This window comes from Entelurus aequoreus, linkage group LG08 (assembly GCF_033978785.1).
Source record: "Entelurus aequoreus isolate RoL-2023_Sb linkage group LG08, RoL_Eaeq_v1.1, whole genome shotgun sequence".
NCBI lineage: Eukaryota > Metazoa > Chordata > Actinopteri > Syngnathiformes > Syngnathidae > Entelurus > Entelurus aequoreus.
Window position 1 is genome coordinate 73,654,904 of NC_084738.1, and position 17,324 is coordinate 73,672,227.

General features: G+C 34.5%; 1 protein-coding gene across 3 annotated transcripts in view; it reads left to right on the forward strand.

The window, feature by feature from the left end:
- The window catches only part of LOC133656294 (protein TANC2-like), a 132,685-nt gene that overhangs the window by 36,982 nt on the left and 78,379 nt on the right, over window positions 1–17,324 (forward strand). For 2 of the 3 annotated variants that reach the window (XM_062057302.1, XM_062057303.1), the window contains exons 2-3: window positions 2,238–2,345; window positions 13,301–13,449. In XM_062057302.1, the coding sequence (XP_061913286.1) occupies window positions 2,238–2,345; window positions 13,301–13,449 (257 nt within the window). The remainder of the gene's footprint in view (window positions 1–2,237; window positions 2,346–13,300; window positions 13,450–17,324) is intronic. The other variant, XM_062057304.1, reaches the window with a different exon arrangement.

The following is a 17,324-nucleotide window of genomic DNA, read 5'->3' on the forward strand; positions in this document are numbered from 1 at the left end:
GGCAATAGTAATGATGAGGCAACGGTGAGGCAATAGTAATGATGAGGCAATAGTAATGATGATGCAATAGTAATGATGGGGCAATAGTAACGATGATGCAATAGTAATGATGAGGCAATAGTATTGATGAGGCAATAGTAACGATGATGCAATAGTAATGATGAGGCAATAGTATCGATGAGGCAATAGTAACGATGAGGCAATAGTAACGATGAGGCAATAGTAACGATGATGCAATAGTAATGATGAGGCAATAGTAACGATGAGGCAATAGTAACGATGATGCAATAGTAATGATGATGCAATAGTAACGGTGATGCAATAGTAATGATGAGGCAATAGTAATGATGATGCAATAGTAACGGTGATGCAATAGTAATGATGAGGCAATAGTAATGATGAGGCAATAGTAACGATGATGCAATAGTAATGATGAGGCAATAGTAACGATGATGCAATAGTAACGGTGAGGCAATAGTAGCGATGAGGCAATAGTAACGATGAGGCAATAGTAACGATGAGGCAATAGTAACGATGATGCAATAGTAATGATGGGCAATAGTAACGATGATGCAATAGTAATGATGAGGCAATAGTATCGATGAGGCAATAGTAACGATGATGCAATAGTAACGATGAGGCAATAGTATCGATGAGGCAATAGTAACGATGATGCAATAGTAACGATGATGCAATAGTAATGATGAGGCAATAGTAACGATGAGGCAATAGTAACGATGAGGCAATAGTAACGATGAGGCAATAGTATCGATGAGGCAATAGTAACGATGAGGCAATAGTAACAATGAGGCAATAGTAACGATGAGGCAATAGTAACTATGATGCAATAGTAATGATGAGGCAATAGTAACGATGAGGCAATAGTAACGATGATGCAATAGTAATGATGATGCAATAGTAATGATGAGGCAATAGTAACGATGAGGCAATAGTAACGATGATGCAATAGTAATGATGATGCAATAGTAACGGTGATGCAATAGTAATAATGAGGCAATAGTAACGGTGATGCAATAGTTACGATGATGCAATAGTAACGATGAGGCAATAGTAACAATGATGCAATAGTAACGATGATGCAATAGTAATGATGATGCAATAGTAATGATGAGGCAATAGTAACGATGATGCAGTAGTATTGATGAGGCAATAGTAACGATGATGCAATAGTAATGATGAGGCAATAGTAACGGTGAGGCAATAGTAACGATGAGGCAATAGTAATGATGAGGCAACGGTGAGGCAATAGTAACGATGAGGCAATAGTAACGATGATGCAATAGTAATGATGAGGCAATAGTAACGATGAGGCAATAGTAACGATGATGCAATAGTAATGATGATGCAATAGTAACGGTGATGCAATAGTAATGATGAGGCAATAGTAACGGTGATGCAATAGTAATGATGAGGCAATAGTAACGATGAGGCAATAGTAACGATGATGCAATAGTAATGATGAGGCAATAGTAACGATGAGGCAATAGTAACGATGATGCAATAGTAACGATGATGCAATAGTAACGATGATGCAATAGTAATGATGAGGCAATAGTAACGATGATGCAGTAGTAACGATGATGCAATAGTAATGATGAGGCAATAGTAGCGATGAGGCAATAGTAACGATGATGCAATAGTAATGATGATGCAATAGTAACGATGAGGCAATAGTAACGATGATGCAATAGTAAAGATGATGCAATAGTAACGATGAGGCAATAGTAACGATGATGCAATAGTAATGATGAGGCAATAGTAACGATGAGGCAATAGTAACGATGATGCAATAGTAATGATGATGCAATAGTAACGGTGATGCAATAGTAATGATGAGGCAATAGTAATGATGATGCAATAGTAACGGTGATGCAATAGTAATGATGAGGCAATAGTAATGATGATGCAATAGTAACGATGATGCAATAGTAATGATGATGCAATAGTAACGGTGATGCAATAGTAATGATGAGGCAATTGTAACGATGATGCAATAGTAACATGCTGCGTCACACACTTCCTGTCCTCCCATCCTTGTTTCACCCTCCCTCTCCCTAATTGACATATATATATATGTGTGTGTGTGTGTTGTCTCCCTCAACGTGTGTGTGTGTGTGTGTGTGTGTGTGTGTGTGTGTGTGTGTGTGTGTGTGTGTGTGTGTGTGTGTGTGTGTGTGTGTGTGTGTGTGTGTGTGTGTGTGTGTGTCTGCTCCCAGCCCCTCTGCGGAAAGCAAAGTTCGTGGAGAGCCCTCGCATTCCGCAATCGGAGCTCGGCTCCCCCGACCCCGCCAAGAGCCCCCCCCACCTGGAGGGAATACGCCCCGGTAAGTTTCTGACCCCCCCCCCCCCCCCCCCTGTTGTGTCGCCACCTGCATGCCAGTTAGTGTGAGCGTGTGCAGGCTGAATGAAGGAGGAGTCTAATTCCTGGAGTCAGCGCTCGCTCTCTAATCCAACACCCCAGACTCCGCCCACCCCCGCTGGTGCATTGTGGGATGCTAAAGCAGGTCACTTCTTGTTTGTGTGGGTGCAACATGGTGGACCTCTCTGTGTGCCAGCCTCTCTTGTGGAGCCTGTGCCCCCCTGGACCTCCAAGTAGGTGTTCTTCACACTTATAGGTGGTCTTCACACTCCTTATAGGTGGTCTTCAGACTCCTTATAGGTGGTCTTCATCTTCACTTAGACTTGTTATAGGTGGTCTTCATCTTCACTTAGACTTGTTATAGGTGGTCTTCATCTTCCCTTAGACTTGTTATAGGTGGTCTTCATCTTCACTTAGACTTGTTATAGGTGGTCTTCATCTTCACTTAGACTTGTTATAGGTGGTCTTCATCTTCCCTTAGACTTGTTATAGGTGGTCTTCATGTTGCTTTCCCTTTTTTTTAAAAATTATTTTTATTTTGTGGTAAAAAAAACCCCTGATAAAACAAAAACTGGCAGCTCAGTCCCCAGGATTTTACTGTAAAAATAGAATTACAAAAAAATTAAAAATTATAATAAACGTTTTTTAGTGTTTACAGTAATGCATTGTAAAAATGTTATTATTTTCTTTATTTTTATTTTATTTTGTGGTTAAAAAAATAAATTAAAAAATCGGCAGCTCAGTTTCCAGGATTTTACTGTAAAAATAGAAGTTAAAATTAATTTTTTTATAATAATAAACGTTTTAGTGTTTACAGAAATGCACTGTAAAAATTGTATTTATTTTATTTTGTGGTTTAAAAAAGAGCTGGACGAAGTGGCTGGGGAGAGGGAAGTCTGGGTTTCCCTGCTTAGGCTGCTGCCCCCGCGACCCGACCTCGGATAAGCGGAAGAAGATGGATGGATGGATGGATGGGTTTAAAAAAAACACAAAAAATGGCAGCTCAGTCCCCACAATTTTACTGTAAAAATAGAAGTAAAAAAATACATATACAATAATAAACGTTTTAATTGTTACAGTAATGCACTGTAAAAAATGTATTCATTTTTATTTTTTTCCATTTTGTGGTAAAAAGAAAAAAACATACAAAAAATGCCAGCTCAGTCCCCATGATTTTACTGTAAAAATAGAAGTAAAAAATTAAATAATAATAAACGTTTTAGTCTTTACAGTAATAATGCACTGTAAAAATTGTATTCTTTATTTTGTTATTTTATATTGAAAAAAAAAACAAAAAACTGGCAGCTCAGTCCCCACGATTTTAATGTAAAAATACATGTAAACATTTTTTTTAAATAAATAATAATAAACGTTTTAGTGTTTACAGTAATGCACTGTAAACATTTTAGTCATTTTTTAAATGTTTTTATTTTGTGGTAAAAAAACAACAACAACAAAAAAACTAGCACCACAGTCCACAGGATTGTACTGTAAAAATAGAAGTAAAATAATAATAATAATCATAATAATAATCATTATTATTATGATTATTATTATTATTATTATTTTAAATATTTAAATAATAATAAATGTTTTAGTCTTTACAGTAATAATGCACTGTAAAAATTGTATTCTTAATTTTTTTATTTTATATTGAAAAAAAAACAAAAAACTGGCAGCTCAGTCCCCACGATTTTAATGTAAAAATACAAGTAAACATTTTTTTTAAATAAATAATAATAAACCTTTTAGTGTTTACAGTAATGCACTGTAAAAAAAAAAAAAAAAAAAAACATTTTGTATTTATTTTATTTATTTTGTGTTTGAAAAAAAGACTGGAAGCTCAGTCCTCAAGATTTTACTGTAAAAATAGAAGTAAAAAAAAAAAAAGATAAATGCACTGTAAATGTTGTATACATTGTATACCAAACAATTGGCAGCGCAGTCCCCATAATTTTACTGTAAAAACAAAAGTACAAATGATAATATAGTAAACTAATAATAAAAACAACGGCCGTAAATTTTACGGTTAAAAAAATATATATAGGTCAGCTAATTTGCCAGGATTTTACTGTAAAAATAGAAGTTAAAAAAAATAATAAAATAAACGTTTTTGCAAAAATGTTATTCATTTTTCTTTTTCTTTTTTCTTTTATTTTATTTTGTGCTAAAAAACAAAAACAAAACTGGCAGCTCAGTCCCCAGAATTTGACTGTAAAATTAACAGTTATATTGTGTTCTATTTACAGTAGAGCACTATAAAAACAACAACCCAAAACTGGTAGCTCAGTCGCCAAAATGTTACTGTAAAAATAAAAGTACAAATGATGATATCATAAAATAATAATAAAAATAATAAAAACAATGGCTGTAAATTTTACGATTAATATATATATATATATATATATATATATATATATATATATATATATATATATATATATATATATATATATATATATATATATATATATATATATGTATATATATGTATATATATATATATATATATATATATAGGTATATATATATATATGTATATATATATATATATATATATATATATATATATATATATATATATATATATATATATATATATATATATATATAGCAGTTTAAAAAAATAAACGTTTTAGTAAAAATTGTATTCATTTGTTTTTTTTTGTTTTTTTATTTTATTTTGTGGTTAAAAACAAACAAAAAAAATTACTGAAAAAATAGTAGTAAAATTTTAGTGTTTACAGTAATGCACTGTAAACATAGTATTCATTTTTATTTATTTTTAAATTTTGTGTTTAAAAAAACAACAACCAAAAAATGGCAGCTCAGTCCATAGGATTTTACTGTAAAAATATAAGTAAAATAATAATAATGATAATAATAACAATAATAATAATAATAAACGTTTTAGTGTTTACAGTAATGCACTCTAAAAATTGTATTCATTTGTTTTTTGTTTTTTTTTAATTGTATTTTGTGTTTTTAAAAAAAACACAAAAAAACCCAACAACTGGCAGCTCAGTCACCAGAATTTTACTGAAAAAATAGAAGTTAAAAAATGTTTTAAATAACAATAAACATTTTAGTGTTTACAGTAATGCACTGTAAACATTGTATTCATTTTTTTAAAAATTAGATTCGATTTTGTTGCAAAAAAAATTTTTTTTTACTGTAAAAATAGAAGTAAAAAAATAAATAAAACGTTTTTTTTAATAAATGTGGGACCGTTTTTCTGTTTACAGTAATGCACTGTAAAAACTACTCAGTTTCCAGAATTTTACAGTAAAAATTAAAGTACAAATATTAATAAAATAATCATAAAAATAATGCAAAAAAAAATAAAAACTAGGACTGTAGATTTTACAGTAAAAACAAATAAAAAGCATCTAAGTTGCCAGAATGCTACCATAAAAATAAAAGTGGTAGTTGTACAATTCACAGTAACTCTCTGTAAAAGAAATAAAGAAATGCACATCCTGCTTCCACGCCGTAGTCAAACATTGATGAGTCAGCACTAATTGCTGCTAAGTCACCTGTCGGCCACTCACCTGTGCAACCTGCTGACTCTGCACACCTGTGATGCAACAACACAAAGAACACACAACAACACCAGCATTTTGCATCATTTTATTTATTCTAACCTTAAAATCCTGGCTTTTTTATACACAGCGTTATCTTAGAGAATTCTAACATTTCTTATGGTATCATGCTAACGTTAGCATGCTAACATTTTACGCTAGCATTTTTTTGCTAATTTTATTTATTCAAACCTTAAAATCCCGGCTTTTTCATACACGGCGTCATCTTAGAAGTATGCTAACATTTCTTATGGTATCATGCTAACGTTAGCATGCTAACATTTTACGCTAGTATTTTTTTGCTAATTTTATTTATTCAAACCTTAAAATCCTGGCTTTTTATACATGACGTCATCTTAGAAGTTTGCTAACATTTCTTATGGCATCATGCTAACGTTAGCAAGCTAACATTTTACGGAAGCATTTTTTTGCTAATTTTATATATTCAAACCTTAAATCCTGGCTTTTTATACATGGCGTCGTCTTGGAAGTATGCTACCATTTCTTATGGTATCATGCTAACATTATATTTACGCTAGCATTTTTTTGCTAATTTTATTTATTCAAACCTTAAAATCCTGGCTTTTTATACATGACGTCATCTTAGAAGTATGCTAACATTTCTTATGGCATCATGCTAATGTTAGCATGCTAAAGTTTTACGCTAGCATTTTTGCTAATTTAATTTATTCAAACCTTAAAATCCTGGCTTTTTATACATGGCATCATCTTAGAAGTATGCTAACATTTCTTATGGTATCATGCTAACGTTAGCAAGCTAACATTTTACGCTAGCATTTTTTTGCTAATTTTATTTATTCAAACCTTAAATCCTGGCTTTTTATACACGGCGTCGTCTTAGAAGTATGCTAATATTTCTTATGGCATCATGCTAACGTTAGCATGCTAACATTTTACGCTAGCATTTTTTTTGCTAATTTTATATATTCAAACCTTAAATCCTGGCTTTTTATACATGGCGTCGTCTTGGAAGTATGCTAACATTTCTTATAGTATCATGCTAACGTTAGCATGCTAACATTTTACGCTAGTATTTTTTTGCTAATTTTATTTATTCAAACCTTAAAATCCTGGCTTTTTATACACGGCGTCATCTTAGAAGTATGCTAACTTTTCTTATGGCATCATGCTAACATTATATTTACGCTAGCATTTTTTTGCTAATTTTATTTATTCAAACCTTAAAATCCCGGCTTTTTTATACACGGCGTCGTCTTAGAAGTATGCTAACATTTCTTATGGCATCATGCTAACGTTAGCAAGCTAACATTTTACGCAAGCATTTTTTTGCTAATTTTATATATTCAAACCTTAAATCCTGGCTTTTTATACACGGCGTCGTCTTAGAAGTATGCTAACATTTCCTATGGCATCATGCTAACGTTAGCATGCTAACATTTTACGCTAGTATTTTTTTGCTAATTTTATTTATTCAAACCTTAAAATCCCGGCTTTTCATACACGGCGTCATCTTAAAAGTATGCTAACTTTTCTTATGGTATCACATTAATGTTAGCGGGCTAACGTTTTATGCTGGCATTTTGTTTAATTTTGATCATTTCAACCCAAAATTCATGCATTTTAGGACATGTCTCCATCCTGCAAGTATGCTAACTGTTCCCATGATAACAAGCTAACATTCTATGCTAGCAGGTAAATTGGCCCCCTATCTTGTCTATTTCTTGATAAACATTTCGGAGAGCCCTGAGGAGTTGCGTCCCAACAAAAGACGGGTGGAGGAGTATCTTGTTTGTGGTTGATTCCGCAGCGTCATTGGCTGCAAAACAAATAATCCGACTGAGTCACTTCAGACCTTCAGGGTGTGCGAGTGTGAGTTTGTGGACAAAAGCTTGTGAAATCCCGTCAATTTAAGCCGGGATTTAGCATCTGAAAAGGAGGTCATCCGCATACGGAGCGTAATAAGATCCTACTTAGTCATCAGCACGTTTGACAGCCGTATCAGACGTGTGTAAATATGTTTGCTGCTGCTTTTCCAGGCTGGAATGCTAAACAGATTTGACGGGCCTTCTAGCTTAGCAGTCAGCATGGCTTCCTGTATCCTCTCTGCAGCATGTTGAGCTAGTCCTGGTCCTCCAGTGATAACGCTACTTTGTAAGGAACAGACTTTGTTTGGCGAGGATCGGTGACTTCACGCTGGTTTGCTTGTGGCGGGTCACATTTGTATCGTCAACGTTATCATGGTGTTTGTATTGCGTATCGTCTATATTGCGCAAGCCGATATCAGTATTGGCCGAAATAAGCAGGGGCGTCCATGGTAACGTTGCTCGGGTGGCAACATGTGTTGCTCCAAAAGCTGTATGTACCTTTCAGCATTAACGGTGCCTTCACAGATGTGTAAGTTACCCATGTCTTGGCCACTAATACACCCCCATACCATCACACATGCTGCCTTTTACACTTTCACCCTAGAACAATCCGGATGGTTCTTTTCCTCTTTGGTCCGCAGTTTCCAAAAACAATTTGTAACGTGGACTCGTCAGACCACAGAACACTTTTCCACTATCTTAGATGAGCTCGGGCCCATTTTTAGCGTTTCCGGGTGTTGTTGATAAATTTCTGTGGCTTTGCATAGTAGAGCTTCAACTCGCACGTACAGATGTAGCGACCAACTGTAGTTACCGACAGTGGTTTTCTGAAGTGTTCCTGAGCCCGTGTGGTGATATCCTTTACACGCCGATGTTGCTTTTTGACGCGGTGGTGCCTGTGGGATCCAAGGTGCGTAATATCATGGCTTACGTGCAGTGATTTCTCCACATTCTCTGAACCTTTTGGTGATGTCGCGCAGCGTAGATGGTGAAATCCCTCAATTCCTTGCAATAGCTTGGTTGATAAATGTTGTTCTTCAACAAATTGCTCAGGCATTTGTTGACAAAAGTGCCAATCGTAATAATAATAATATTACCTGGGATTTATATAGCGCTTTTCTAAATACCCAAAGTCGCTTTACACGTGTGTAAATATATTAAAACAACTTTATTAGAAAAGAAACTAAGAAAAAAAAAAAAAAAGAAAAAAAAAAAAAAAAATGGCACCCACCTGTTCCCAATTAGCCTGCTCACCTGTGGGATGTTCCGAATAAGTCCTTGATGCACATTCCTAAACTTTCTCACTCTTTTTTGCCACTTGTGCCAGCTTTTTATATGGAACATGTTGCAGGCATCAATATCTATCTTGTTGGCTCTTCCGCACCGAACTCACCCGAGCTTTGTGCGGAGTTTTCCTGGAAGACGACGTCTCACTCGCATGGCGGCACACCTGCTGGCCCCCGCCCGGTCGGGGGGGGGGGGGGGGGGGGGGGGGGGCCAGCGGCGGCGAGCCAGGGCCAAAACAGATGCGCCTTGCACACAGGCGCATTCCCAGCTGCGCCCGCGCAGATAGTCGCTATGGCGACCATCTGTCTCCCTCTGCAGCTCAGGAATCCGAGGGTGTGTGTGTGTGTGTGTGTGTGTGTGTGTGTGTGTGTGTGTGTGTGTGTGTGTGTGTGTGTTTGACATGGGGGCATGAGGGAGATGGAGGTGTCAGAGTGCTGAGAAGTTGTGATGTACTTGAAGTATCCTGCAGAAGAAGAGGGCGCCTTTAAAGAGTGAGACGTAGTGTTGATCTTAGGCTGGAAACTGTATCACCATGTCAGTGTTTTAGATATCATAATCCATAATTAGGGATTTTTTTAATGACCTTAGGAAAATAAGGACCAGGAAAAAACATGTTAAATGTTAGCATTTTATTTTAAATGTCAACACAAGCATGGAAAACACTCAAATAATGTCAACAAAATACTAAAGTTACATTGAACACTTAAGTATAATCTCTTAAAATGAAGGATAATGCTTCATAAAGTGTAATAAAATAGTGTGAAAATGTAAACATAGAAACCTGAGAAGAAGTATTCTCTGCAGGTTTAGTGGCAGGAAGTAACGGCTGTGTAACATGAATTTGCCATGTTATTTTGATTTAACTATGGAATTTTTTAAAATGTTATTATTATATTGATCAATGTTGATGATTGTTAAAATTTTCTATAACCTGTGGAAAATAAGGAGCATGGAAAACACTCAAACAATGTAAAAAAAAAATAGTAAAATCACATTGAACACTAAAAATATTAAATGTAAACATTTTATGTTTTTTTTTTTTTTTTATGTTATATTTATACATATATATATATGTAACATTTTATATTTATTAAATTTTTTATATTTTGTATTTTATTATTAATATTATAAATATATTATTAATATTTTATTATTATTATTTATATATATATTTATTTATTTTTTACATATCTGAAATATAATCTTCCTTTGATTATAATCCCTCAGCTATCAAGGCAGGAAGGAAATGTCAACACAAACATGGAAAACACTCAAACAATGTATCAACAAAATAGTCAAATCACATTGAACACTTAACTATAATCTCTTAAAATGAAGGAATATGTAAGAAATACTTCATAAAGTGTAATAAAATAGTGTGAAAATGTAAACATTTATAAACCTGAGGAGAACTATTTTCTGCAGGTTTAGTGGCAGGAAGTAACGGCTGTGCTCTAAAGGGTGAGCGCGGCTAAGGTGGTGTGGTATCAGCAGTCTTGCCTTGCATCATTTACAGACCACTACGGTCCCTATGAGGGGGAAAAAAGTGTGTTCATGTTGTTGTTGACGCTACGTGCAGGCGGTCGTGTGTGTGAGAGGCGGACATAACACCACAGAACCAGGGGAAAAAATCCGGTTTAACTTGTGTAGGGGACAACAAAACTGGACTTTTATTTTGTCAAACAGGAAATGAGAGGTTTTTAGCTTTTAGAGACAACATGAGAAGAAGTGTTTTAGGCAGGTTTAGTGCTCTAAAGCCGGCTTTTTCAACACATTTTTTTCCACAAGGGAACAAACAATAAAGTTCCTGCAATAAAATGAAATGAAAACAATAAAAGTCTAATACGGCAAAGTAGAGTAGAGCAACAAAATGGCAGCAAGATGTTCCTCGGGTTAGTGACTCCCTGCAGAGTTTAAAAATAGACGGAAGTGTAACTCGGATCCTCACGGGAGCATCCAGGAGTCTTTAGGGAGGATCTGATCTGTTCCTGGAAATTAACCTGAGGAGGTTTTTATCTGCGCCTTTTGTTTGCTAGCTAGCAACAGTCAACTTTTCTCTCTATGTATTTATTTATGAATATATATATATATATGTATGTATATATGTATGTATGTATGTATGAATATGTATGTATGCATGTGTATATAAAGTTGAACCTACAAAAGTAAAATAAATACAACTATTTTGGCAGATTTCTTAAAATCAAAATGAGGAACAAAAAGTTATCGTGTTAGCATGCTAATGTGTATTGGCTGTAAATTTAGCAAAAAGGTTTGCATGTTAATGTATATCGGCTGTAAAATTAGCAAAAAGGTTATTGGCCTTAAAATGAGCGAAAAAGTTCAGCATGCTAGCATGCTAATGTGTATCGGCTGTACATTTAGCAAAAAAGGTTTGCATGTTAATGTATATCGGCCGTACAATTAGCAAAACAGTTAGCGTGTTAGCATGCTAATGTGTATCGGCTGTAAAATTAGCAAAAAGGTTAGCATGCCAATGTGTGTTGGCCTTAAAATTTGCGAAAAAGTTCAGCATGCTAATGTGTGTCGGCTGTGCATTTAGCAAAAAGGTTTACATGTTAATGTATATCGGCTGTACATTTAGCAAAAAAGGTTTGAATGTTAATGTATATTGGCTGTAAAATTAGCAAAAAAGGTTGGCATGCTAATGTGTATTGGCCGTAAAATTAGCAAAAAGTTCAGCATGCTAACGTGTATCGGCTGTACATATAGCAAAAAAGGTTTGCATGTTAATGTATATTGGCTGTACAATTTGCAAAAAAGTTAGCGTGTTAGCATGCTAATGTGTTTTGGCTGTAAAATTAGCAAAAAGGTTTGCATGTTAATATCGGCTGTAAAATTAGCAAAAAAGGTTGGCATGCTAATGTGTATTGGCCGTAAAATGAGCGAAAAAGTTCAGCATGCTAACATGCTAATGTGTATCGGCTGTACATTTAGCAAAAAAGGTTTGCATGTTGATGTATATTGGCCGTACAATTAGCAAAAAAGTTAGCGTGTTAGCATGCTAATGTGTGTTGGCCTTAAAATTTGCGAAATAGTTCAGCATGCTAATGTGTGTCGGCTGTGCATTTAGCAAAAAGGTTTACATGTTAATGTATATCAGCTGTAAAATTAGCAAAAAGGCTAGCATGCTAATGTGTATCGGCTGTACATTTAGCAAAAATGTTTGCATGCTAATGTATATCGGCCGTACAATTAGCAAAAATGTTAGCGTGTTAGCATGCTAATGGGTATCGGCTGTAAAATTAGCAAAAAGGTTAGCATGCCAATGTGTGTTGGCCTTAAAATGTGCGAAAAAGTTCAGCATGCTAATGTGTGTCGGCTGTGCATTTAGCAAAAAGGCTAGCATGTTAATGTATATCGGCTGTAAAATTTGCAAAAAGGCTAGCATGCTAATGTGTATCGGCTGTACATTTAGCAAAAAAGGTTTGCATGTCAATGTTTATTGGCCGTACAATTTTGCTAGCATGCTAATTTTTTTTTTTATTTTTTTTTTTTTTTTTGCCACATGCTAACTGTTTTTGCATGTCAAAACTATCATCATTCTCTTTAAAAGACGTCAGTGTGTTTTTCCTGCCACTGAGCGGCCATGTTTGTGTGAAAGTGTCACCGTCTAACGGTTACCCGCCCGGCTGGTCCGACCTGCCCCGCCGGAAAGCGCCGACAAAGGAAAGGGAGCGCAGAGAGGGAAGGTGTTTATTTAAGTAGGGACCGTCCCGCGCCCACGCTTGTGTTGACGCCGACGTCCGCTCGGTGTTCGAACGTCCGCTCGGCGGCGCTGCTTATTTTTTCCCTAATCCAGCCGGTGGTGCAACATGTCAGGAAAGGAGCGGTGAGTTCTGCAGCTTTCCTTCTCCTTGCTGGGAGCTTGTGCAAACAGGCTAGCGTGGGGGGGCGGGGGGGGGCGGGGGGGGGGGGGGGGGGGCCCTGGGCCCTGTAGCGCTTTTGTCTGGCAGGTGAGGGCGGGGAAGGGGCGGGGCTTGTGGTGTCAGGCCAAGCGTTGCAGCGGGAGCGGCTGGCAAAAAGGCGAATGAAGGCGCTGTGGACTTCCTTGAGGGAGACGTCGGGGCGCGGGGAGCCGGATGTGGTGGTGTGGCCCCCAGGTGGGCGTCTCAGGCTGTGGGACGGAAAAGAAGCTGCTCTCACTCTCTCTCTCTCTCTCTCTCTCTCTCTCTCTCCCGCAGGGGAGTCGAGCCGGGAGCTGGGCCCCCCCCCCTCTGTGGATGAAGCCGCCAACACATTGATGACGCGCCTGGGCTTCCTTCTGGGAGACAAAGCGAGCGAGGGGCCGGCCGGGCCCCACTACAGCATGGAGGAGCCCGAGGCCAGACAGGTAAGTCCACCTGTAACCCCCCCCTCCCCCTCCCCCTCCAGCTGGCAGCCTGAGCTTTTATTTTGAAGGACAAACAAAAGGCTGTTTTCCCTGCAGATGCAAAACTCCCATTTTTAAAGGAAGCTAAAGTTATTAACGCCAACTTTTGAGCACAATTTGCTGTAAAAGTATTCAAGTCGTGAGATGAAAACAGAATTTTAAAAAAGTGCCGGAGTTGAAAATATCAGCGTTGGAGGAAGAAAAAAAAAAGTGAATATGTTTTGCAGTTACAAAACTGCAGCTCAGTCGTCACATTTTACTGTACAAACAAAGGTGGTGCCGTTTTTCTATTTACAGTAATGCACTGTAGAAAAAGAAAAAGAAAAATACAACCTTAGATTTTAAGGTTAAAAAAACAACATCTGTCACCAGAATTTTCCTGTACTTTGGTACCGTTTTTCTATTTACAGTAATGCACTGTAGAAAAAAAACAAAACAACAACAACCTTTGATTTTACGGTAAAAAAAATAAATACAATACAATTTGCAGAATTTTACTGTAAAAATAAGGTGCACCATTTTTCAACTCACAGTAATGCACTGTAAGAAAAAAACAAAAAAAACAACCAGATTTTCCGGTAAAAAAATATAAATACAATAACATTTGCAGAATTTTACTGTAAAAATAAGGTGCACCATTTTTCAATTCAAAGTAATGCACTGTAAAAAAAAAAAAAAAAAAAAACAACCACAGATTTTATGGTAAAAAAATATAAATACAATAACATTTGCAGAATTTTACTGTAAAAATAAGGTGCACCATTTTTCAATTCACAGTAATGCACTGTAAAAAAAAAAAAAAAAAAAACAACCATAGATTTTACGGTAAAAAAAATAAATACAAAAAATTTGCAGAATTTTACTGTAAAAATACGGCATTCCATTTTTCAATTCACAGTAATGCACTGTAAAAAAAACAAAAACCATAGATTTTACGGTAAAAAAAAAAAATACAATACAATTTGCAGAATTTTACTGTAAAAATAAGGTGCACCATTTTTCTATTTACAGTAATGCACTGTAGAAAAAAAACAAAAAAACAACAACCATAGATTTTACGGTAAAAAAATAAAATGTGCGGGTCAGTCGCCAGAATTTTACTGTAAAAATAAGGTGTACCGTTTTTCAATTCACAGTAATGCACTGTAAAACAAGCAAACAACAACAATAGATTTTACGGTAAAAAAAAAAATACAATAAAATTTGCAGAATTTTACTGTAAAAATAAGGTGCACCGTTTTTCAATTCACAGTAATGCACTGTAAAAAACAACAACAACAACCATAGATTTTACGGTATAAAAAAAAAAAAAACAATAAAATTTGCAGAATTTTACTGTAAAAATAAGGTGCACCTTTTTCAATTTACGGTAATGCACTGTAAAGATAGAAAAAAACAGCCTTTGATTTTACAGTTTAAAAATAAAAATTTTGCGGGTCAGTCGCCGGAATTTTACTGTAAAAATTAGGAGTACCATTTTTCAATTCACAGTAATGCACTGTAAAAACAAAACAAAAAAACAACCATAGATTTTACAGTAAAAAAAATAAATACAATAAAATTTGCAGAATTTTACTGTAAAAATAAGGAGTACCGTTTTTCTATTTACAGTAATGCACTGTAGAAAAAAAAACAAAAAAACAACAACCATAGATTTTACAGTAAAAAAATAAAATTTGCGGGTCAGTCGCCAGAATTTTACTGTAAAAATAAGGTGCACCGTTTTTCAATTCACAGTAATGCGCTGTAAAAAAAAAAAAACAACCATAGATTTTACGGTAAAAAAATATAAATACAATAACATTTGCAGAATTTTACTGTAAAAATGAGGTGCACGGTTTTTCAATTTACAGTAAAGCACTGTAAAAAAATAAACAACAACCATAGATTTTACGGTAAAAAAAAAAAATACAATAAAATTTGCAGAATTTTACTGTAAAAATAAGGTGCACCTTTTTCAATTTACAGTAATGCACTGTAAAGATAGAAAAAAAACAGCCATTGATTTTACGGTATAAAAATAAACATTTTGCGGGTCAGTCGCCGGAATTTTACTGTAAAAATAAGGAGTACCATTTTTCAATTCACAGTAATGCACTGTAAAAAAAAACAAAAAAAACAACCATAGATTTTACGGTAAAAAAAAAAATACAATAAAATTTGCAGAATTTTACTGTAAAAATAAGGTGCACCTTTTTCAATTTACAGTAATGCACTGTAAAGATAGAAAAAAAACAGCCTTTGATTTTACGGTATAAAAATAAACATTTTGCGGGTCAGTCGCCGGAATTTTACTGTAAAAATAAGGAGTACCATTTTTCAATTCACAGTAATGCACTGTAAAAACAAAACAAAAAAACAACCATAGATTTTACGGTAAAAAAAATAAATACAATAACATTTGCAGAATTTTACTGTAAAAATAAGGAGTACCGTTTTTCTATTTACAGTAATGCACTGTAGAAAAAAACAAAAAAAACAACAACCATAGATTTTACGGTAAAAAAATAAAATTTGCGGGTCAGTCGCCAGAATTTTACTGTAAAAATAAGGTGCACCGTTTTTCAATTCACAGTAATGCGCTGTAAAAAAAACAAACAACCATAGATTTTACGGTAAAAAAAATAAATACAATCAAATTTGCAGAATTTTACTGTAAAAATAAGGTGCACCGTTTTTCAATTTACAGTAATGCACTGTAAAGATAGAAAAAAAACAGCCTTTGATTTTACAGTTTAAAAATAAAAATTTTGCGGGTCAGTCAGTCGCCGGAATTTTACTGTAAAAATTAAGAGTACCATTTTTCAATTCACAGTAATGCACTGTAAAAAAAACAAAAAAAACAACCATAGATTTTACGGTAAAAAAAATAAATACGATCAAATTTGCAGAATTTTACTGTAAAAATAAGGAGTACCATTTTTCAATTCACAGTAATGCACTGTAAAAAAAACAAAAAAAACAACCATAGATTTTACGGTAAAAAAAATAAATATGATCAAATTTGCAGAATTTTACTGTAAAAATAAGGAGTACCATTTTTCAATTCACAGTAATGCACTGTAAAATAAAAATAAAAATAACAACCATAGATTTTACGGTAAAAAAAAAAAAATACAATACAATTTGCAGAATTTTACTGTAAAAATAAGGTGCACCGTTTTTGTATTTACAGTAATGCACTGTAGAAAAAAAACAAAAAACAACAACCATAGATATTACGGTAAAAATATAAAATTTGCGGGTCAGTCGCCAGAATTTTACTGTAAAAATAAGGTGTACTGTTTTTCAATTCACAGTAATGCACTGTAAAAAAAAACAAAAAAACAACCATGGATTTTACGGTAAAAAAAATAAGTACAATCAAATTTGCAGAATTTTACTGTAAAAATAAGGTGCACCGTTTTTCAATTCAAAGTAATGCACTGTAAAAATCAAAACAAAAAAACAACCATAGATTTTACAGTAAAAAAAAAAAAAATACAATAAAATTTGCAGAATTTTACTGTAAAAATAAGGTGCACCATTTTTCTATTTACAGTAATGCACTGTAGAAAAAAAAACCACAACCATAGATTTTACGGTAAAAAAATAAAATTTGCGTTCAGTCGCCAGAATTTTACTGTAAAAATAAGGTGTACCGTTTTTCAATTCACAGTAATGCACTGTAAAACAAACAAACAACAACCATAGATTTTACGGTAAAAAAATATAAATACAATAACATTTGCAGAATTTTACTGTAAAAATGAGGTGCACGGTTTTTCAATTTACAGTAAAGCACTGTAAAAAAATAAACAACAACCATAGATTTTACGGTAAAAAAAAAAAATACA